At 45.1% G+C, this 23,494-nt stretch overlaps 3 protein-coding genes across 6 annotated transcripts; 2 read left to right on the top strand and 1 right to left on the bottom strand.

Annotated features, from left to right (window-relative positions):
• Positions 1-6,309: 6,309 nt before the first annotated feature.
• Positions 6,310-9,040, top strand: LOC117865788 (PHD finger protein ALFIN-LIKE 4). Its single transcript, XM_034750025.2, has 5 exons — positions 6,310-6,550; positions 6,661-6,693; positions 7,357-7,585; positions 8,277-8,394; positions 8,491-9,040. Exons 1-5 carry the CDS (start codon positions 6,442-6,444, stop codon positions 8,764-8,766), a joined length of 765 nt encoding a protein of 254 aa, XP_034605916.1. The 5' UTR covers positions 6,310-6,441; the 3' UTR covers positions 8,767-9,040.
• Positions 9,041-12,949: 3,909 nt separating this feature from the next.
• Positions 12,950-18,528, top strand: LOC117863659 (uncharacterized). Of its 4 annotated transcripts, none has more exons than XM_034747464.2 (7): positions 12,950-13,218; positions 13,327-13,417; positions 13,518-13,584; positions 14,631-14,961; positions 15,613-16,647; positions 16,837-16,986; positions 17,740-18,528. In XM_034747464.2, exons 1-7 carry the CDS (start codon positions 13,192-13,194, stop codon positions 18,172-18,174), a joined length of 2,136 nt encoding a protein of 711 aa, XP_034603355.1. In that variant the 5' UTR covers positions 12,950-13,191; the 3' UTR covers positions 18,175-18,528. The 4 variants fall into 4 exon arrangements, with proteins under 4 accessions (XP_034603355.1, XP_034603358.1, XP_034603356.1 ...); XM_034747467.2 differs by having other exon boundaries at positions 14,645-14,961; XM_034747465.2 differs by having other exon boundaries at positions 13,518-13,554.
• Positions 18,529-19,038: 510 nt separating this feature from the next.
• LOC117863658 (potassium channel KOR2) lies at positions 19,039-23,088 on the bottom strand. Its single transcript, XM_034747463.2, has 12 exons — positions 22,599-23,088; positions 22,035-22,256; positions 21,878-21,941; positions 21,440-21,779; positions 21,050-21,345; positions 20,879-20,959; positions 20,703-20,801; positions 20,334-20,555; positions 20,069-20,257; positions 19,822-19,897; positions 19,445-19,739; positions 19,039-19,358 (listed from the first exon to the last, which is right to left on the bottom strand). Exons 1-12 carry the CDS (start codon positions 22,790-22,792, stop codon positions 19,262-19,264), a joined length of 2,175 nt encoding a protein of 724 aa, XP_034603354.1. The 5' UTR covers positions 22,793-23,088; the 3' UTR covers positions 19,039-19,261.
• Between the last annotated feature and the right edge of the window lie 406 nt (positions 23,089-23,494).

Consider the following 23,494-nt stretch of genomic DNA (forward strand, 5'->3'; position numbering starts at 1 on the left):
ACATCATCAATATTCAAATCAAGGGTGGCCAATACATTCTTTAATTCATTAAAAAGACCCAATCCTGATGTGTCATCTACCTTCAGAAACTCTAGAAAGAACTCCTCTACCCTTGGAACATTCCTCGACATATTGACACACCGAATAATTAGAGTCATTTGTTCTTCATGGCTCACATCTGGAGTACAATCTAAAATCACAAAAAAATACTTTGCATCTTTGATGATCTTTAGTATAGTTTTTTTTTCACACAATCTGCAAGAAGAGAAATCATCTCATTCTGAATTTTATGCCCAAGATAATGATGATGAATCTCATTATTTTGAATCCGCCTAATATGATCTTGCATCACGGGATCAAATTCACCCATCATTTCAACTGTGCCCAGAAAATTACCATTGCTATCTTGATATAGTTTCTCATTTTTCCCTCGAAAAGCCAAATTATGTTTAGCAAGAAACTTGACAGCAGAAACAATTCTTACTAAAACTTATCTCCAACGTTCTCTCTCCTTTGCAATTTCTCGTTGCAAATCATCGTCAATTGTTTTATTTTTGCTCAATCTTAGCCTAACTTCATTCCAAGTATTCATGTTTGTTATATGCTCAGCACTGTTCTCATGTTGCTTGAGTCTAAGACTAAGATGTTTCCAATCCCTCAATCCATCATGTGCTAGCAAACTTTTGCTCTGACTTGATTTGAACAATTTGCAGCAAAAACAAAAAATTTTGTCCACATATTTAGAGTAAACCAACCATTTTCTATCAACCACCTCACCATTGCTTAACTTTCTGGAGTAGTAAGCATATGAAAAATGTCTATTAAGAGCATCTACAGGGAGCTCAAGATTCAATTCTCTCACCGGCCCCTTTTCAATCAATATATCTCTACCCTTATTATCAAGATTTTCCCAAGTTCTAGGATCAAAGACATCATGAATAGAAGCTTCTTGCACATCATCAATTGAATTTTCAGGTTGAGAGGAAGGCTATAAATTTTCATTCTTTGTAGCTTCATCAATGTCATCAACTTGTTCACTTAAATTATCATTAACTTGTTGCTGTTGCTGCTGCCCTTGTTCTTCAATATCAAGTGCATCTACAGGATTATCATCAGGCACAACACTGCTTGAAGCTGAAAAAAACTTATGTATAGCACCTTTTTGAGATTCAATAAATTGATCTTCTACTCTTCTCCGTTTTCTTTTTTGAGATCCCGACAAATGTTTTTTAGGTAACATTTTAAGTTTCTAACACCTAAATTAGAAGAAAAATATGACTATATGAGTACCGAGTACTAGAAATCGAAGTAATTAATTTAGATTAAAAATGATAAGAAAAAAATCCTGACAAGGAAGGGAGGAAGCACACTGCACCTGCACGAGCCGCAGTCCCGCACGATGCGCCGTCTGTGGTCTTAGGTCTGCCCGTCGCGGCGTCGCCGTAGGCAATCTGCGGTTGAGGTGTCGCCGTGTCAGGTAACTGTCGCCTGTCGCAGCGCACGACAAGGGGCAGGGGGCGCTCGCACAGTCACCGCGTCGGCAGGCACCAGGGGCATGCGGAGACGATGAATTATGGACGGCCAACTGCGGACGGTGTGCCGTAGATCTGTTCAGGCGACAGGCGTTCGCGTGGCGTATACCTAAAAGGCCTATACGGCCAACCTGGCAACCTATTACCTGGGGTCATTGGGTCATTAGGCGTATACTAAAAGGCCTATACGGCCAACCTATTACCTGGGGTCTTGGGCTGGGCCCCCCACTCCTGTGGGCCCTAGGCCGGTGCACCTCGTGCACCCTCCAAGGGCCGGCACTGGACTTGGTCACCTGGCCCGACTTTTTTTTATTTTGGTCTTTTTCACGAAAAAATTTCACAAATAGGCCCCTGGCGAAACCAATTTCAAAAATGGACCCTTATGGCTGGCGCCAAGGTCCCCCACTCACGCCTCCGACGTGGCGCCGGCCCCCTGACGTGGCGTCGAGGCTCGGCGCCAAGATCTATGGCGCCAAGCCTCGGCGCCACCGTCGCTGGCGTCGAGGCTCGGCGCCAGCCTCCCTGGCGCCAAGCCTCCCTACATATACCGCCAGCCTTCTTCCTGTCCGAGAGTTCCTCGTCATTCTTCTCCAGTCTCTCGAGTTTTTACTCTCCCTACCTCGCCCTAGACTACGAATCGATATTGTAGCTTAGGAACCTGTCATTTGATCCGTGGATCCTGAAGAGAAAGGTATCCTCTCTCCCTCGTAGCTTTTTTTCACATCGATTCGCTATATATTTGTTGCATTTTTGAACTTAGGATTTCATGCAAATGTAGGATGCCGAGGCGTGGAAAAGCTAAGAAACTATGGTAATCTCAGCGCACGTAGTTATGTTATATGCTCATTGTTGTGGATCAAATGAAAAAACCTTAATTGTAGGTTTATTATTAAGTGCGTTTGATTCATAGAACGAAATAAACTAAATTGTAGTTATGGTGCCAAGAAGACCGGAAATGCGTTCGATCCATTGCCTCTGCCTAGTGGTGTTCCAATACCGATGTGCTTTTGCGGCGATCCTTGCAAGGTAGCCAAGTCCGATGAACATGCCACGTATAGGCAGAGGTATTGGATGTGTTCCAACTTTGCGTTTGAACCTACACTTCGTCAGCGCCGCATTAACATGTTGGTAAGAAATTGTTGTTGTCTTATAAGTATTGTCCATAATTTTTTTGTTTTATAACAATTGCATTTGTTGTAGATCCCTCCACCGCTATGTGATTTTGAGCAGTGGATCGACACTAAGATCAATCCTGAAGACAAGGAATTTTTGGAATATATGATGCGCTGGGATGCAGAGAGGAAGGAGGTGTACGAGAAGAGGCTCATAGAGGAGGCTGCGGAAAAAGAGCACAAGGAAGAGGAGGAAAGGAGGCGGGTTGCTGCGAACAGGGAGGAGAGGGAGAAGAAGCTTGAGCGGGCACGCTGAGTGAAAGCAGCGGTTGAGGAGAATCCCGATGCCTTAAGGAGGGGAAAGTGGCCTCGTTGCACTCAGTAGTCATATTTAAGTTCTAGTTCTATGGTTTATTTATGAACAATATTTTCTACTGTGAGACTTTTATTATGTTGTCATGTAATAATGCACTTTAAGTATGGACACACAATTTGTAGACGACCTATGTTTATTTTGAGATGTAATGCATTTCGAAGTCGTAGTCTAGTGAAATTTCCGCAGAAAATAAAAAAGGTACTTGTTAGCGAAATTTCGGCAGAATTTTCCCTACTTTTTGATGCAATCCATACAAAATTACGAGATGAATAGTGAATATAAATACAAACATACAAGCATAGAAGCATATGACACATTCATAATAGAATCCACAATAGTTCAGAATGAAAATCCATATATACAAATAGTCCATATAATACAAAGTTTGCAATAAGAAACGTCACTGCCTCCTAGTCTTACCCTTACCCTTGTGACCAAGGGCGTCAGTGCCTGGAGTGTAAGGAGAACGTGGACGACGCAGTCTAGTGCTTACAACCTGTGTAGGCTGAGTCAAGGGAGCCTCCTGGAGCTGAGACGGGCCAAGCTCCTCGGCCCTCTGCTCGTCGTCGTCGTCCTCATCCTCGGATGCAATTGATTTCGAACCTGAGGGACCTTGGCTAGATGTACCGACACCTCCTTCGCGTAGGGATGGAACGTGCACATCTCGCGTCGTGGCAGTCCTGCAACCACAACGAGCAGCGGCACGACGAAGCCGATTTGACAGTTGCTGCAGTAATAAAAACTAGTTACACGAAAGAAGAATATAACGTATTAATAAAGTATTCGAAAGAATAATTTGAGACTTACCTCTAGGAAGCTCCACGTCTCGGGGTCCGTAACTCTAGGATGGAAATGCTCTATATCTCTAACCGAGCTTTGGAGGGTACGCCCCTGCAACAAATGACTAAGTCACTAAAGCAATAAATGATTAAGTCATTAACTTACTTACACACTAAGTCACTAAATGACTAAATGATTAAGTCAGATGGTGAATAAGTCCTTATCTAACTAATTAAATCTCTAAGTAACTTAACATAGAACATAGAAAAGTGAAACAATTGTCTTACCATCCTATTCAGGATTGGTCCTGCCTCCACCTGCCTTCCAGCACGAGTACTCTGATCGTACACCGTGTCTTCATCGTCGGATGAGTGGATATCGGCGTAGTCATCTTCCGTCCACGCTGCCCTCAGCCAGTGACGCGTCGCACCTTGGTACCAACTCTGGTATTGCCTGTACTCACTGTTTGTGTGCGGCTCGTCGTTCTCATCCACGTTGTCCCCGAACTGGTCCCATTCCTGAATGTACGCCTGGTGGAACGCGGCCCACTCAGAGACCTTCCGTTTCTCCAATAGGACGATCATCATCAGAATCAAGATCCACTCCCATCTCGTATGCATCTTCATCATTCAAAATTTCAACACTATTAGAGCCACGCAATCCATCTCCACATTGCACTTGCGCATCAACTAGAGGCACATCCACATTTTCTGGAATATCTCATGTGCCATCAAGTACAAATATGAGTAAAGATTAACTTGATGGAACGAATGGATTATCTCTCACCAATAAAAACCGGTAAGACACTTACTCGGATCATTCTGAGTGAAAAGGAACTCATTAGGAGAGTCTGCCACATCATCAACAATCCGACAACCATGTCCAACTACTTCATTAGGGGCAGATTCAGCATCGGGAATAGTAGGTGCAACATCCACGTCCATAACAGGTTCTGGGACGGGAGGATCGAAGTATGCCTGTTGACCCATTGGTCGGGAAAATCGACGAGGATTTGGATCAACTCCCACCCGACGAACAACCACTTCAACACTTGGGGAATGACCATTCATAACCGTCCTCACATATTTTTCCCACTGGCTTGCACACCGAATTGGGACCAGCTTCCTTTGAATGTTGAGAGGGGAACCTAGGTGAAGTATGCCCTCGACTGTGATTTCATCATCTTCATGACAATGTAACTCCTCCCGAGCCCTTGCAAGCAACTCACTAAACGATGGTTTCTCATCGAATATGACAACCTCGCATTACATGGCAACAAACTTAACACATCCATATTCATCCCTTTCCACGGTGCCTCCGTGATATATGCTCACTACGTTCTCCATCTAGTATATCAATATAACGACGCACAATTCATTTAGTCCATAATAAATCAAACATTCTAAGTCTAGTATGAAATCAGATAGTATCAATTGACTACTAACTACTAAATACAACTAACTAACTATGTCACATATACTAACTAACTATGTCACCTAATATTAACTATGTCACCTAATATGTACATATGTACTTAACTATACAACTACTCAACTAAATATTGTAATAACTAGTTTACTATGCTACCAAATTATATTAGTTTTCATATCTAACAATTCTATCTATCTATCAATTTATCTATCTACCTATTTTATCTAACAATTCTACCTATCTATCTAAATTTTACCTAACTATTCTAATTTATCAATATAACTATTTTATCTAAACCTATCTATCTAAATTATACTACAACTAATTACCTTCGATCGTGGTGGGAGCAGCCACAGGACAGGAGGCGGCCTGCCCAGCCGGGAGCAGGCACAGGGCGGGGGGCGGCCGGCCTCAGGCCACGGCGGGCGCTGGGACCCGGCCGGGGGGCACCGATGGGGCGGGGAGGCGCGGCTCGGGCCGGGCGGCCCGGGGCGGCGCGCGGCGGGGCGGGCCGAGGCGACGCGCGGCGGGGCGCCGGGCGGGGTGCGGCGGGGCGGCACGCGGCGGGGCGAGCCGGGCGGGGGCGGGCGGCGAGGGCGCCTACGGCGGCGGCGGCGGACTAGGCAGCCGGCGCGGGTTGTTGGAGATGCGAAATCAAACTGCGCAAAAGGAAGGAGCGGGCGTTATGGTAAAAGGCTTGGCGCCAGGCTCGCTGGCGCCAAGCCTCGGCGCCACGTCAGGGGGCCGGCGCCACGTCAGAGGCGCGAGTGGGGGACCTTGGACGTTATAGCTTGGCGCCAAGCTAAGGGTCCATTTTTGGAATTGGTTTCGCTAGGGGCCTATTTGTCAAATTTTTTCGCGAAAAGGGCCAAAATAAAAAAAAGTCGGTCACCTGGCCCACCAGTGAATACGGCCCGTACGAACCCATCTGTGTTGAGACCCGGGAAGAGAGTACGAGCCAGGCCCAGGCCCATCTTCAGACCTGCGAGACGCAAATTCCCAATCCCCCCACCCCTCTCGCCACCAAATTAATAAAATTGTAATAAAGCCCTCCAACTTCCCCCCACCCCGTTCTGAATTTCTAATCCTCTCCTTCCCCACCACCCTCCCACCACCACCGCCGCCGCTGCCGCCTCGGCCCCTCCCGCCGGAACCCTAGCCTCGCATCGGCCACCGCCGCCGCTCCTCTCGGGCGGTTGTGGTGCGGCCGATGGACGATTCCGGCTCCGCCCCCATCTTCCCGAACGTGCGCACTCCCGAGGACGTCTTCAGGGATTTCCGCGGCCGCCGCGCCGGCATCCTCAAGGCGCTCACCACCGGTACTCCCTCCCTCTCGTTCCCGCGGTCGTCTTCTGGTTCTGGATTTACATATTGGATTCGTGGCTCACGGTTTCGCTTTTGTTTGCTTGGCTGTTTTCGTGGTGCGCAGATGTGGAGAAGTTCTACAAGATGTGCGACCCAGGTGAGGATTCTTGCTTGCTTCTGCATTTTGTTTCCGCCGGATGCGATTCTTGCGCGACGCTGTGGTTTTCTGCTGTTCAACTTTTTATGGGGTACTGGGTGTCGCCCGTTTACGTTATCGGACTGGATTGGACTGTTTTTCTGTGGCGCTAGATGAAGTTCCTGTGCGCCTTGTTGTGGTAGGGTTGATTTATGTGGTCAGTGATCTTTTCTTAATCGATTAGTGATGCCTGTCATGGATGGAGCCGATTTACTTGCTAGGTCAGCTGTAGTGAAGGCTTGTATTCGTTATTCGACTTTTGTCCATCGTTTATCTTAGTTAGAGGTCGCTAGCAATACATTTCACTTGCATGGGTGGTGACCACTTGACCACAAGCTTGGTAGAATGCACATGCCTGTTGTGTCTGAACTCTGAAGCTGCAATGCATTGCCCCATGTATATTGCATTGTTTCTTGGCGGCATCCGGCAAGTTACATTAGTTGTTCTGTCGGCTCTGGCAGAATTGTTTTTAAAAGCTTGCTTGTTTTCTTTAATTAATCAACTTGCTACTACTGCCTTACACATTGTGAGTTCCATTTTGTGTTATGTGCAGTTTAATTGAATGAGCCATGTTGTCTCTTTCGTAGCCATATTGCTGATGTAAAGTGGTCTTTATTTTGCCAGAAAAGGAGAACTTGTGCCTCTATGGACTATCTAATGAAACCTGGGAAGTGACCCTTCCAGCTGAGGAAGTTCCTCCTGAACTTCCAGAGCCAGCACTGGGAATAAACTTTGCTCGTGATGGAATGGCTGAGAAAGATTGGCTCATGCTGGTTGCTGTACACAGTGATGCATGGTTAATTGCTGTGGCATTTTACTTTGGGGCTCGCTTTGGATTTGATAAAGATGCCAGGTGTGGTTATAGTTTTCATTGCAATGTCTTTATTTTCTATTTTGAAAGTTCACATCAAGTAGACTATTTCCATGTGTCCAATATGATTGTTTTAGTGAATGCTTATGTTGCTTGCTACAATGCTCTCTGGATGCATTTAGAAACGTCGATGTATACTATTGTATGTTGGTTCCATTTTCATGGTATTAGATCTGTGAATCTAGGCTTCTGTTCTATGGCATAGCCAATAGGAAAGGCTAGTTGGGTCTCCCCACCAACATACCTCTAGTAACCGTAAACTGTCATCATGCACAATGATTTATTCCTGACAGATAAATCTGGAGGCAGATCTGAACCGCAAAGCATGAATATGTGGTATATATCCATATGAATATATGATCCCATACTAGGATGCAAATGTATGCCCAATTGCACAGATCTATCTATGAAAGATCGCACGAGATGAAGACCACCATCATTGCCATCAACTTAATTCTTTCATAGCAGTGAAGAATTGGGACCACCTTTCAGCTGTTTTTCATTTTCCAAAGTCTGAAGTGCCAATACTAGATTCTGGTTTATTTGCATGATCATGTTTAAATTATTGTTTGTGAAGAAAACTTGCTTTCTAAGGTAGTACATTGTTGTGCTTGCAAGTTACTGGTTATTGCGAAATTTGATGTTGGCCATTACATCTGAATTTGAATTGCAGGAGAAGGCTCTTTACGATGATCAGTAATCTTCCCACTATTTATGAAGTTGTGACAGGAAGTGGGAAGAAGCCATCAAAAACCCCCAACAGCAATGGCAAAAGCAAGTCGGGCTCTAAAGTAAGCATACATGTTCAACACTACATGCTTTGTTTCTTGCTCATATATTCACACTGGTTGCTGACAATTCATTCAATTTTTCCACTTCAATTCCAGCCATCCAAGAAACCTAATTCAAACAGCAAGCCAGCGAAGCAGCCCGTGCCAAAGCAGGAGGAACAGACCCTCAAAGAAGAGGGAGGTGACAAGGATCAAGCTTACCTGTGCGGCACATGTGGAGGGAGCTATTCTAATAATGGTGACTTCTGGATAGGCTGTGACATTTGCGAGAACTGGTACCATGGCGACTGTGTGCGCATCACTCCTGCCAAGGCAGAGCACATCAAGCAGTACAAGTGCCCGGCTTGCAGTAACAAGAGGAGCAGGGAGTGAGCGTGGGACGCTCCTGGCTGATGTAGTTAGGATTGGTAGAGCTTGTGCCGGGGGATCCTTGTGTTGCTTCCTGCTGTTTCGGCAGCGCCGGACCGCCAGTGGCCCCGGCAGTTGTATTAGTCGCATCTAAACATTGGACGTAGTTGTTAGTACTGTAGTAACCGCTGCTGCTCTGCTCTCCTAGTGCACTAGACGTGTTATGTTAATGGATTGCCAACACTCTCCTTGAGAGTAACGAAGTGGTTTCGTAGTGGGTAATGACCCATTTCTTGCCTGCCGCTGTGATTCCCGTGTTACAAGAGATGCCTTGTTTTTTTATTTCCTTCCCGGAAGCCATGTTTCTCATTTTACCTGGTAATGTTTTGGCGTAATCTGTATACACTTTTTCGATACTTCATAGTTCGAGGGAACATTACGTTCCCAGTGGTTTTGTAAAAGTTGATGTGATTGTTGACACTGGAGATAGAAGAGTAAGGGCATGCTTGGTTCCTTTGCCTCTCCCGCTAAAACTTGCAAGGGTAGGAGAGTGATTTTGGCTTGCTCAGCTTGGTGTAAAAAGGCTTGAAAGCTCAAGCCCTAGGGTAACTAGCTTGCTAAGTGCTAACCAAACAACTTTGTCCCATGCCTATCCTTACCAAGCTAGTCAACACAAAGCTAGGCGCCTATCCTTACCAAGCTAGTCAACACAAAGCTAGGCGACATAGTACATGGCAAGGATACTAAATGCTCGTTTGGTAGGGTCGTGGCTTCTCCGATGGAGCAGCTTTTTTGGCTCCGACTTATCTAGTTAGAAAAATATTTGGCAAAACTGCTTCTCCGAGCAATTTGAAATGGATAGATAAGTGAAATATCCATAATACCTTTTTTTCTTTTTTTTCTTTCTTCCTATTTTTCCTTCATTTTCTCTCCTCCCCGTTCTTTTTCTTTCCCGACTCATTTCTTTCCTTCCCATTCTCTTTCTTCCTTATCCGAAACCTCCTCTCCGCCGCTCGGTCATCCACCGGGCCTCCTCCCTGCGCCGTCCCACCCTTAAGCCGTCGGCCTCCACTCCCCGTGCCGCTCTATCTCGCGCCGTTGACCCCTGCTCTGCCACGTTGCTCCGCCCCTGTGTCGGTGCTCCACCGCTGCTCCGGTGGATGCTGTCCCATCTCCACCACGTAGCTCCGCTGTGCCTTTGCTCCTTTGTTCGGTGGGTAAAAAGGTCAACCAGCCCCATGCTCGAGGGTGAAGCCGCGGGGAGTCATTTTTTGGACTCCCCCTCCGTCGAAAGGCTCTAAAGAATGGATATCACAGAGCTATTTTTCCCGATGCCGTTTTGCTAATGTCTTTTGGTAGGGCTTCACCAGAAGCCGGTGGAGAAGTGAAAGTGCATTTGACCCCCTAAGTGGGTTTTGGTGTTGATGACATGCATGATTAAGGGACTAATGACTTTATCGAGTGATTGACAGGTTTAAATTCTAAAGAAGTGCAAAGGTGTAAGAAAAGAACCCCAATTTCAATTAAAGAACAGTGTTGAGCTTAAAAGAAGACTTTTCTATAATTTCTAATTTTGAATTTGAGTATATGAACACCGTATTATAAAAAGGGGATGCAGATGGATAGCTTGAAGATGTTAAAGTGCTTATTTGAGATGCTAACTACCCATGAGAGACACAATTCACTCGCTTGCACACTTGTTTTCTCATAATTTCTGTGAGTGTCGGAAGTTCCGATAGGGGGTCGGAAGTTCCAACACCGGCCGGAAGTCTTTAGAAACTTCCGGTTGGGGATGCTCAGTGGATTTAATTTAACAGTGTCAGAAGTTCCGACCCTGTGTCGGAAGTTCCGATAATAAGCACCCCAAGTTTCTTATAACTTTTGAGTAGAGGTTCCCAGCCGTTTTAGTTTAACTATGTCAGAAGTTCGGACCTGTATCGGAAGTTCTGACAAGCACACAACAGCACTGTAACGGCTAGTTTTTGGGGCTCGAGTATAAATATCCCCCTCAGCCCCTCCTTCATAGTTGCTGACCCAACCCCGAGCCAAAACACCTCTAGAGCATTCAATACTCCTCCCCCACTCCCTTTTGAGCTAAATCCTTGAGAGTTTGAGATAGGGATTAGGTGAGAGCAAGATTAAAGGTGTGAGACTTGAGGATTTGAGTGTGAGGTTCAACAAGTTCATCTTAAGAGCACTTGAAGCATCTTCGGTCTTCGATTCGCGTTTGTTACTCTTGAAACTTGCTTCTAAATGGTTAGGGGTTGCCCGTTTGAGCGCTCTCTTTGTATGGTGCGCCCGGGAACGTTTGTATCACCCCATCCTTCGTGGATTCATAGTAAATAACTCAATCCTCCTTTGTGGTCGATTGAGAGAGGTAAAGGGTTAGTGAGAACCCGGCTCTTTGTGAACTCCTCAACGGAGATGTAGCTTGCTTTGTGGAAGTGAATTTCGGTGAATAGATCCTTTATCTTGTGTGCTTATTGTATTCCTCGAGTTTCATTTTAACCTAGAAGCTTGATTTGAGCCGATCTATAAATTTGTGAAGCTCCTTGCATATCTATCACCTGCAGTAGTCTCTACTTATCATTTATAATCTTTTGATTCAAACAGAATTGGCAGATTCAAGTTTTATTTTGAATTTCATTCAGCTCATTTCCTGTCGTCGGAAGTTCCGCCCCATGTACTGGAAGTTTTGATCCATCGAAAGTTCTAGCACAGTGTCGGAAGTTCCAACGTATTTAATTCCGCCCCTGTACTGGAAGTTCAGATCCATCGGAAGTTCTGGCACAGCGTCGGAAGTTCTGACGTATCTAATAGCGCTACGAAATTTTTTAGGAAAATTTTGAAGTGAGCCTATTCACCCACCCTCTATGCATCACAAGATCCTTTCAAGAAGCCCTACCAAAGGTTCCTTTGCCTCCCCTGCTTGCCTGGCCTAGCTCAGCAAGGCAAAATTTGCCAAGGCAGGAGAGTGGTTTTGGCTTGCTCAGCTTGGTGTGGAAAAAGCTTGAAAGCACAAGCCCCAGGTAACTAGCTTGCTAACTAAACAACTTTGTCCCATGCTTAACCTTGCCAAGCTAGGCAACACAATGCATGACAAGGATACCAGGGGCTTGTTCGGTAGGGTTTCGGTTGTGGTTGTGACTTTTTCGATGTAGCATCTTTTTTGATTCCGGCTTGTCTGGTTAGAAAAATATTTGGAAAAACGATGTCTTCGGGTAATTTGAAATAGATATATAAGGTGAAATATCCATAATACCCTTTTCTTTTCTTTTCTTTTTCTTTCTTCCTATTTTTGTCCTTTATTTTCTCTCCTTCTCCTTCTTTTTATTTCCCCTCTCATTTCTTTCCTTCCCATTCTCTTTCTTCCTTATCATGAAGCTATTTTTCCCTAAGCTGTTTTGCTGATGCTCTTTGGTATGGTTTCACTAGAAGTCAGTGGTGTAGCCGGTGGAGAATCCTACCAAAGGGGGCCAAATATACCCTAAAACGGATCTACTAGCTTAGCTACGTAGAACAGTAAAATTAGTGATCCGTGGCTACTGCTTTGTGCCTACCTGTTGGGATGGACAAAAGAGCTGCTAACAAGAGAGCTCATCATAATATCCTTTTATTTTTCACCCGCGCATCTTGTTACGTGAACTTTGCAAGAGGAGACATTTCTACAAGTGAATCCTACACGAGGCAAAAGCTTTGAGACGGATTAACGGAGGCAAAGTTTTGGTCCTTTTCTTATTGAGGTCACCTGCCAAAACAGCTTTAATTCCGGCTTTTTTAGAGTGACTTCTTTAGTGGAGCTGAAGTTATTTTAGAAAACATTTGGTAAAGCGGCTTTTCAATGACAATATGGGTAATTTTATGATCAATTAATACTTGGAGAAGGAGGAGAAGCCGGTGAAGCCAATTTTTTTCTCCGCCTCTTTAGTGTAAGTCGTTTTGTAACTTCTTCCCGACTTCAGTGATGAAGTTGTTTTGAAGTTGCTCTTTTGTTCGGGCTTCACCAAAATTGGTGGAGAAGCCTCTTCAAGAAGCCGTATCAAAGGGCCTTCTGAACACGCTTATAAAGAGGAAAAATATTGTTCTAAAAAAGGAAGAAGATCAACCCCGCATCGGGCGGCTCCATCCACAACCGCCAAAGATCCTGACCGTCCACTGACCACTAGTAGTATTTTTATTTATTTTTTGTGTCCAGACTCGAGCGAGACTAGAGAGACCGAAGCCCCAGCCAAGAACCTCCTCCGTCCCTGTTCTTCTCTAGCCGCCGCCGCCGCCGCAGGTCCTCAGCCCCTCGGCGTGCGGCCGCCCCAGCCGCACATCCAGCCTTCAGCTCGCGCCCACCCCAATACACCGGCGTCCCCGCACCAAGCGGCGGCCGAGCGCGACTCTCGCGCGCCTGAATCTGAAGCCTCCGGGCTCAAGCTCGTCGGCGCCGACGGGGCCGGAGGAATGGCGTGGCGGATGCTGCGAAGGAAGGTAAGCCAGCGCTAACAGCTGAGGCGTACTTTTTCATCCATTCGAGACTCCGATTTTTCCAGCACTTGGCTCTGCAGCGGCGGCAGTACTGACGTCTGGGTATCGCAGGAGTTCCACACGGGCCTTGTGAATTTGGCGTTCCGTGCAGATCATTGGGGCACGAAGCATTTCTCCGATGGAGCAGTTGGAAAGCTGGCACGTAAGTTGATCATAGTCTTGCTGCCGCTTTCAGGTTTAGCGTGAACCTCTCATAAAGTGATGGATTGGGGTTACATCTGTTTTGTGCTTACGAAATGCAGAGTTCTACCGCAGTGAGAGGCCCAATCATGCTGCTAGGTGCGTGCCCTCTAACCATTTCATTATCAGGTATGCCTGTCTGTGTGATTTAGATGGCCGCACATATTTTATGCAAGTATACGAGACCTACCTGGAGTATCCAGCATAAGTATTAAAGATAATTGTTGGATTTATCAGAGATTGGCAAAATGATTTTAGATCCTACCAGAAACCGTCTCTGGACGAAACTTACCTGAACATTATTGTTAATTTTCTAAACTTCTGAGTGATGGTTGCAACTTCTACATCGCACAATCTGCAGCGCATCTTATTTGACCTAATGTGCCCGCAAATTAAGAAACTAAATTGATGTGATAAAATCACCGTAAGGCTCCTTTTGTCCAAATTGGATGATCGATGCATACAGATATATGTGCTGTAAATGTCTGTATGTCATATTTGTGACATGTATCCTGAGGTTGCCATTCGTCACATTTGCATGTGACTAGCAATACCTTAACTTCTGCTAGACAAGTACGTGAATTCCACCACACCGGTTAGTACTGAACACGTGATGATATTACATCATATATAGGTTCATCTCTGATTCTTAAAAGTCATACTTGTGACCGATGAGCACATTGATGTGAACTTTTGATTATTTTAGATCTGTTTCATTAAGTGGGAACTACAAAGTGATAATTGTTGGGTGGGTTGAAGTTAACATCCCTCTAAAGAGAAAGCTTGTAGGTAGATTTGATACATGGACCGCAATGACATGATGCTGTATTGTTTTTTTTTCTTTTCATTAAAATGGTGGGCCTTTTAGTTTATGATATAGAGTACTGTTCTGAGTTAACATGTGTGGATCATAATGATTAACACTATGGACTAATAAAGGAATGTAAACTATTTGTTTGCCTTGGTGTAGTCACAGAGACCTCACAACTAATAATTCAGATTCCTCACATGTCCTCTTGACTCATTCTGTATCCCTTTTGTCTCAGTTATCTGTTTCGTCTTTTGAAACAATTCATGTTGTATAATAGCACCATTTTAGCACGATTCTTGCTACTATTACTTTTATCTTGATTTCAGGCTTTATATGTCAGGTGACTATACCATCTTCTTTATAGGAATTTTCATGCAGGAGTTTATATGTTAGCATGGAGTAGGAAAAAGGAGGACGTTGTAGGGCTGAAAGCTCCTAAAAAGGAGAAGCGAGTGAAGAGAGAAAATAGAACACAACCTCCTGTAGAAGCACCTTATGTTGCACCAAAACCGAAGATAGCTACCAAATCACCAGATAAAACTGTTGAGATTTTTGACGGGATGACATTGCTTGACCTCTCTAAACGAACCGGTGCATATATTAGTACACTTCAAGGCATACTTGTAGATCTTGGTGAAAAGGTTGAATCAGAGTTTGACTCTATCAGCATTGATCTTGCTGAGTTGGTTGCTATGGTATGTCTCAATTATATTTCTCTTCATATTTCATAAACTGGTATTGTTCTTACCGATCAGTTGCCTTAAGCATACTAGAAATGAGCTATAGATATAGATATATTTCTTCACACCTTCTATTTCATTTATACCCTGTGAGCCTATTGCAACTCAATGAGATGATAGAACAATGGTTTTGTTGCAATCTGTGATATGCTAATGTTCAGAAGTTTTCTGATCATATTAAATAACTAAAATCTGGTACGGTTCTTATGCCTTTATTACTTCTAGCACAAAACATTGGTCCTTTGAGCAAACTTAGTTCTTTTCACCTGCAACAGTTTTAGCTTACTACCACTGCTATTGAAGAAACTTTTAGAGGGATATCATTATTAGGTGTGTTCTTTACAATGATAGAAAATGTGAAATATTGCAGACTGCCAGTGGCATATTCCATTACTCAACGTTACACAGTAGCTAATTTAAGTATGCATTACTACTGATTTGATACATTTTTATTTGAACAGACACATGCTAGGTTTCATTGAAGTAGCACAGTTCCAATTTCCTGCGTTTTTATGGCAAGCATTGATATCATGAAATGTTCAAGTGTCTCTAGGGAAACCATGTTTCTTATAATAAGAGCCCATATGTTTCATGCTTCTTCCTCAGGAACTTGGTGTTAATACCAGAAGAATGCACACTGGTGAAGGCAAAAATGAACCACGTCCTGCTGTTGTAACGGTAATGGGCCATGTTGACCATGGTAAAACATCGCTTTTGGATGCTCTCCGGCAAACATCTGTTGCAGCCAAGGAAGCTGGTGGTATCACTCAGCATATAGGTGCCTTTGTTGTTGAGATGCCATCAGGAGCATCTATCACATTTCTTGATACTCCAGGACATGCTGCCTTTAGTGCGATGCGGGCTAGAGGTGCTGCTGTTACAGATATTGTAGTCCTTGTGGTGGCAGCAGATGATGGTGTTATGCCTCAGACACTTGAAGCTATGTCGCATGCAAAATCAGCAAATGTCCCTGTTGTAGTTGCCATAAACAAATGTGATAAATCTGGAGCTGATCCCGAGAGGGTCAGAATTCAACTTGGTTCAGAAGGCTTGCTTTTGGAGGATATGGGTGGGGATGTGCAGGTTGTCGAAATCTCTGCAGTAGCAAAATCAGGTTTGGATAAATTGGAAGAGGCTTTGCTCCTTCAAGCTGAGATGATGGACCTGAAAGCCAGAATAGATGGCCCTGCTCAGGCTTTTGTGGTGGAGGCTAAGGTGGACAGGGGTAGGGGTCCGCTGGCAACAGCTATAGTCAAGTCTGGCACATTAGTTAGTGGGCAACACATTGTTGTGGGAGCAGAGTGGGGAAGAATTAGATCTCTTAGAGACACAACAGGGAAAATTACAGAGTCTGCAAAACCTGCGATGCCTGTTGAGATTGAGGGGCTAAGGGGCCTTCCAATGGCTGGGGATGATGTCGTGGTTGTTGACTCAGAGGAAAGGGCAAGAATGCTTAGTCAAGGGCGGAAGAAGAAGCAGGAGAAAGATAGACTTCGAAAGATTGACGAAGGCATGGCAGATGAGCTAGAAATTAAAGAAGAGACTCCTGAAAGAGTAGAAATGCCCATCATTGTCAAAGCTGATGTACAAGGCAGTGTTCAAGCTGTTACAGATGCCTTAAGGAGTCTTAATAGCGCACAGGTATTTTCTCATGCAGATTCAATGCTTATTTATCTTCTGGAAATGTTGTCACAGAATGGCAATATGCAGTTCTTTTAGTTTAATTGACTCCCAAATGCCAGTTGTGAATCTCTCACATTCTGTTTACATCACTACATCCATTTTTTTTTTGTTAAGTTTGTAAGTCAATACATAGTACGCTCTGTGCAGGTTTTTGTGAATGTTGTTCATGTCGGTGTTGGCCCAATTAGTCAGCATGACATTGATCTGGCACAAGCATGCGGAGCGTATATAGTTGGTTTCAACATTCGCAGTCCACCTATTGCTATCACTCAAGCAGCAGCAAGAGCCAACATAAAGGTACCATATTCATGAATCATTATTTCTCTAATGTCAGTCGTGATTATGTGCTTCAAGCAACCTTGTGAGTTTGACGGTAGCATTGGGTTTTGGTGCATCTTCAGATAAATGTTCAGTTTTGTAAACATTTGGTTCTGTGGAGAGATGCTAGAATCTAGATTATGCATGCATTTTTTTGCTTTTGCCATCGTAAACCTAGTGAATCTTTATACTGTTTAGATGTTATGGGAATCATTCGGGGGATGATATCATGGTAATTTATCCCCAGGAGGAATAAGGATACTACATGAAACCAACTTTATGTCATGACATCTGAACTTTAGTTCCTGTGGAAATTGCTCTCCGGATTTGAACAGTAGCCTGAGCTTCCGATCTGCTTGCTTCTTCTACTGCTTCCGCACCTTATATACATTTACATCAACTGGAGTTTTCCCTGAAAACGAGGTTACTTTCTTAAATAGTATCATACCACAAAGAAACCATTATGTGTTTGAAGTATTGCATATTTGGTTTGCTGTTGTTGGTCTCCACGTCTCATCATTTGTTGTTGCTTTCAGTGTTGTGATATGGGACCTAGTCTGTTAGTATAGCTGTATCTCCACTTGCCAAAGTATCAATGACCACTTTACACACTGATGTAGTTCCATCAACTCATTTGTTATGTTTGTATATTCTCAGTTTATCTTTAGTCTTTATAGTTTATATACATCTGAGGGGGTGAATTTAGCGGGCTTGTTAATGTTTAATATTTAGGTTTTGCTGCACAAAGTTATCTATCATCTCCTCGAGGAAATGGGAAGGACCATTGTAGAGAAGGCACCAGGGACAGCTGAAACCCAGGTTTCGGGGGAGGCTGAGATTCTGAACATATTCGAGCTGAAAGGGCGCAGCAAGTCAAAAGGACCGGACATCAGAATTGCTGGCTGCCGTATAACTGACGGCCACTTTAGCAAATCTGGAACCATGAGACTGTTGAGGAGCGGAGATGTTGTCTTTGAGGGTCCCTGCGCGTCTCTGAAGAGGGAGAAGCAGGATGCAGAAACAATAGAAAAGGGAAACGACTGTGGACTGGTGATTCAGGATTGTGATGATTTCCAGGTTGGGGATATCATACAGTGCTTGGAGCAGGTGATTAGGAAGCCCAAGTTCATCTCGACGCAGAGTGGTTCGGTTCGGATTGAATGCTAATATAGTAATTGTTTGTGGCTGACATTTTCCGTCCTCTATTAATTCAGCCAGTTGTGCTGAACTGACCAAAGGTTTGTAGTGTAACAAGATTTTGTTCGCTAGCTGACTTGTTGCAACTGTGACCGACACCCATTCTGATGTGAACTAGGACACTATTACTTATTCAGGAGCTTTTATAGCCTTTCGGCTCATGCCTACATGAGAAGGATCAGTGGGTTGTATATTCCTTTTCATAATCCATCCAAACCATGTCGCGGGGAAAAAAAAGACAGATTATCTACTATTGTAATTGCCACAATCGATTCCGAGCTGTGGAGTCAAACTGAAGCCTTTTATGTTGATACGTATTATGTATGCTGTATCGCATGCTGACTAATGACTACTACAGGAAAATGCTTGTAAACTCGCGACCGTATGCCCTGAAATTTGAAGCTGCGTCCATATAACATAAGGTGAATACCGTAACGGTGTTGGAATAAATTTAATGTGATTATTGACATTTTATTTTCTTACTATCTTTTGGAAAAGGCTAATTCATGGGTGACCGGAAATGTTTCAAAAAAAAAGTTGGCATACGATAGTGACTCTAGCTTAGACCTTGTGATTGCTAAAGGGAGAAAAGCGTTCATAAAACCTTGCTTTTTGTGAGCTTCTCAACAGATATGTAGATTTCTTTGTGGGATCGAACAAATTCTTGTATCACTTGTGTTCCCATTGTTCATATTGTGCTTGTTGACCTTTGTTCTTGATTTGTCTCGATCTACTCTTGTGAGGATTTTGAGGTGTACGGAAGGACACTGATCATCTTAGTAGTTAGTAGACACTACTAGAGCTGTGGTAACAACTACTTCGGTCTGTTGCAAATTGTAGGTCTAGACATACACTATATTTGGATGCATAGCAAAAACTATGCACTTAAAAATACTAAAACGACGTTCAATTTGGAATTTGGAACGAGGAAGTAACAAGCAATAATCAGCAGATGCAGAGCTTCTGAGGCCAGCATTCGTGACAGATGCCTTCGTCACTTCAGAAAGAATATTTCATTGCCAGAAGTTCCTACATGAACACAGAACGAATTCCTAGATCACTGAGCGACTGCAGCTGTTCTAGCCTGCTCCAGGATCCTGATCAGTGGCTTGCTGCTGCACCTCCGCCCTTCATCCAACGGCGTGTTCCCCCACCTGCACCATTTTCATTTCGTTTCATTTCAACCGATGCCAATCTCAACACCTCTGAAACTCTCGTGAAATCCATGCGAACTGCGTACCTGTCTTTGGCCTGAACATCTGCTCCGAAATCTATGAGCATGCCGGCGACAAGGTGCAGGCCCTCGCCGGCGGCGATGTGAAGCGGCGTCCTCTGGTCGTAGTTCTTGCAGTTGGCGTCGACGCCGAAGCTGAGCAGCCGCTTCAGCAGGTCGATCCTGCCGTCCGTGAGGACCCTGCACAGGTACCCTCCGGCATCCTCTAGGTTCAGGGCTGCACCGTGCTTCGCTAGGAGGGAGGTGATCCTGTCGTGCCCTGACTTCAGTGCTAGCAGCATCGGTGAATTCCCAAACTTATCTGCAGTTTTGGATACGGTTGTCTATCACAAGAGATGTGCATAAGAGTATCTGTTTTTGCCTTGGATGAATTTCTTGCATACCTATGCTGTTGACGTTTGCTCCTCTCTGAATCAGGAACCTAACGATATCTTCATATCCTCTTAAGGCCGCCACATGCTATATTAATTAACGTAAAGATCAGGAAGGAGTTTTGTAATATAAAATTCAATCACAATTACAGATAATTCACATTGTTCTATCTAAAAAAGGAGGTTGTTTATGATATGATTTTCAGAAGAAAAAAAATGTGCTTCATGTGGCATTTACTATATGACAGAGTTCACATACCAGTGCTGTCCTTCCATCGTAATCGGGTTTACTCGGATCCGCTCCTGCACTGATCAAGCCTTTCAAACGGAGCAAGTCTCCATGGTAAGCAGCATTGTTCACTCCAATGACAAGATCTGCTTCTTGCCTTGATATCAGGTATGCCATATCTGATTCGAGCTGATTCCCTTTGGACTCGGTTTTTCTCCCCTGGAGAAAACAGATCATTTTTCAGCTAAGTTTTGGCCGGGACTGCAAAAACATGATTCTGTTGTTGACATGCTACCTTCAGGAGGTTGCTCAAGATCTGACGGTTATCCTTGGAGTATACTTGCAGGATGCTGGTCAGGGACTGCCTGTCGATTCTCAGGACGCTGCAAAGCTCACAGACCCTGACTGAGTATGGCTGTGGAACGTTGCAGACTACAGCGACATCTCCGACGATGTCGTAAGGCAAGAGCTCTGAGATGATCTCCTCTGATCCACCTTCTCCGGTGGCTACCTCTTCCTGTGACAGTAATAATAGGATGAGTGAAGGGTCATGTAGATACATTGATACGGCTTAGTTCTGTTTTCTCATAATTCATGTATTTTTTGCCTTAAAAAATGAACAATAGAATCATGGTCATAAAATGTTGTTGCTGAAAAGTAATACCAGGCATCCGTGTACGACGATATAAATTTGATCCACCACAGTGCCTTGCTCCAAGATAACCTCCCCAGGGAGGAAGAATTCTTCGTGCAATTTTACCACCTGAAATTATTAATGGAAAATTTTTAATGAATACTATGCTGGTACTAACTGCTAACATGAATCCATCAAAATCTTACAATCTGGCTCAGGAAGTCCTCTGAACATCCTTTGAACAGGTGCACTTTTGAAACCATGTCGAGGTACAGTGCCTGGGACATCTACAAAACAAAACAAAGGCTCATGATACTGATCTGCACACAAGAGATTCAGCCGAATCTCTCCTGACCTCTATGGAGAAGATCGGCTACCTTGGATCGAACCGCAACCGGGATGTCGTCGACGACTCTGTCCTTGGTGTAGCTGCTCTCGTACTGCAGCAGCAAGTGATCCTTCACCTGGGACCTGATGTCGGCGCCCAGCTTGTTCCTGTTCATGTACCTGATGAGGTCGGCCATCTTGTCCCGGAACCTCTCGGTCTTCGATCCTTTCACAATAAGCGCCGTCATGTTGCCGATCAGGTACGCGCTGAGGAGGATGCTGAAGGAGATGTACATCACGGTGAAGGCCATCTCCCTCGGGTTCACCGCATGGATGTCGCCGTAACCTGAATGCTTTCATTTGCACGATCAGAAACTGCAGTTCTGCTAATGGAGATGATGAAGAAATTAAACTGATGATGGTCGAGAGCATCAGCGTACCGACTGTCGCCATGGTGACGATGGCGAAGTACAGTGAGGTGACGTAACGGGTGAGCAGGTCGATCTCCCTGAAGTTGATGTACTTGGTGTCGCCCAGCGTCAGGCTCCCGATCCAGGTGCCCCCCTCGCGCGCCGGCGGCAGCGTGGTGGCGAGGTAGTAGAAGACGCAGGCGGCGGTGTGGGTGAAGTAGAGCTCGACGGTGATGAGCTTCACGATCCGCGTGAAGAGGTAGCTGATGCGGATGTCCTTCTCCATCTTCTTGAAGAAGGCCGTGATCTTCCGGGCCCTGTACAGCCGCAGCCACAACAGGCACCTCACCATCTCCGTCCTTCCCGTGGCCTGATAATGAACAGTGTTGTCTTGTCATGAACAGAAAAATCCTTCTCTCCGATGCAGAATATACGGTAATTGAAGTTGCAGGGGTTGAGAGATGTCACCTTGTAGATGAAATCCCAAGGGAGGCAGCCTAGGATGTCAAGAGCGAAGCTTCCCTTGATGTAGCTGCAAGAACATTAGAAATTCAGAGACCCTGTCAGAAAGAGATGAATGATGCTAGGTCTTTTGTATGTTTCGAGACACTGAGGACGGCCTCACCGCAGCGCGATCTTGCGCCTGTCGTAGACCATCCGGTAGGTGTGGGCGTCCCTGTAGGCGAGGAAGAAGTGGACGGCGACGTCGGCGAGGAAGACGAGCTGCACGCACTCGAGGTCCAGCAGGTGCTCCGGCAGGCCCCGGAAGAAGCCGAACTCGAAGGGGGTGAAGAAGGTGGAGTAGATGGACCACACGAACATCGCGCTCGACCAGATCCTGTACCACCTGCACGCAGCAGTAGATCATCAGGCAACACATCAAGAACATTGGCTTGGCATGGCATCACTGGACGACATCTGAAAAATGAAACGAAATGGCACGCAGCTAGTATCCTGCATGATTCCTGTCTTAATCAGGAAATCTCATCCCATGCAGACGCTCTCTGATTGGCTGCTCGAGCTCAGTATCGCTCTCAATTTCTTACGTGAACGTCACACGCCAAATACTTTTGCATGAAGTGGTAGCATCATTCCTTTTTTCAGTCAAATTCACAGCCGGTCTGGGACTAGCTAGCACAAAGCCACAGACAGAACTGAACCGTTGCGAAGGAGAGAGACGATTTGTTACCTTCCATTAGGGTGTATGACGAAGCTGCCATAGCAGCAGCTCTGTGGAAGCCTCAGGGCGCTGCCGCTGTGCCTGCTGCTCCTCCTCGACTTGAGCTCCCTCGCGAACAGGGAGAGCCTGCTCCCCACGGAACCATGCAAGGTGCCAGCGTCTATCTCGTTCAGCTCATACTCTTCAGACATCTCTCTCTCCATGCTTCTTCTTCTCTATCTCCTCTCTTACCACTTTCGTGTTGCTCTGTGCAGTGCCATGCAAGTCCATAACGCCACACAAACAACGTTATATATATACAACGTCCCTGGTGTGGATGTGGCCGGGGGCACTTGTGGTTGTTGCGCCAAGGAGCTATTGGCAGTTGGGGCGCTGCACAGACAGACGCCACTAGCCAATCCCACCAGCGTTCGGCGGAAGGTTTGTTGGGCGCCGGGGCTCAACTGGGGATGGCATGGCCTCCAGTTGCAGCACATGTTGTCATCTCGTCAGTCGTCACCTCATCTCCCCGGCCACAACCTTTAAAACGCTTGAAAACCTGCACGGCGCACTGGCATTTCCTGCTCAATGGAGCAAACCGGCCGGCGCCTTCTTTTTTTTTTCGTCCTCCGTGCGGCTTCAGCTTGCTGTTTGTTTCCAGTTTCCACGGCGTGCTGACATGGATGATCATTTTAAAAACTGAAGCGACGTTCTTGACCAAAGGTGCGCCCTTTTTGCTGAATGCCGTAAGTTTGCTTGCAAGTTGCGATGAAGAAACTGTATTCAGGTTCGCTTGTGCAAAGCATATGCATCTGCATGGCCACAGTTGATGGTTCATGCTGCTGCAGCATTGCAATGGTCTTTATTCCTTAAACTTTATGCATTGTTCAGCAAGTCACTTTTGCTGAACTGCAATGCAAGGACGA

Source organism: Setaria viridis, chromosome 7 (assembly GCF_005286985.2).
Source record: "Setaria viridis chromosome 7, Setaria_viridis_v4.0, whole genome shotgun sequence".
NCBI classification, from domain to species: Eukaryota; Viridiplantae; Streptophyta; class Magnoliopsida; order Poales; family Poaceae; genus Setaria; species Setaria viridis.

Coding starts and splice junctions, on each gene's coding strand:
- LOC117865788 (XM_034750025.2), top strand. CDS start 6,442: ATGGACGATTCCGGCTCCGCCCCCATCTTCCCGAACGTGCGCACTCCC. Junction 7,586..8,276: donor GGATTTGATAAAGATGCCAG/GTGTGGTTATAG, acceptor TTTGAATTGCAG/GAGAAGGCTCTTTACGATGA. Junction 8,395..8,490: donor AAAGCAAGTCGGGCTCTAAA/GTAAGCATACAT, acceptor CTTCAATTCCAG/CCATCCAAGAAACCTAATTC.
- LOC117863659 (XM_034747464.2), top strand. CDS start 13,192: ATGGCGTGGCGGATGCTGCGAAGGAAG. Junction 13,418..13,517: donor AGCAGTTGGAAAGCTGGCAC/GTAAGTTGATCA, acceptor TACGAAATGCAG/AGTTCTACCGCAGTGAGAGG. Junction 16,987..17,739: donor CAGCAAGAGCCAACATAAAG/GTACCATATTCA, acceptor TTTAATATTTAG/GTTTTGCTGCACAAAGTTAT.
- LOC117863658 (XM_034747463.2), bottom strand. CDS start 22,792: ATGGAGAGAGAGATGTCTGAAGAGTATGAGCTGAACGAGATAGACGCT. Junction 21,346..21,439: donor CGTCACCATGGCGACAGTCG/GTACGCTGATGC, acceptor GAAAGCATTCAG/GTTACGGCGACATCCATGCG. Junction 20,802..20,878: donor AGGACTTCCTGAGCCAGATT/GTAAGATTTTGA, acceptor TAATAATTTCAG/GTGGTAAAATTGCACGAAGA.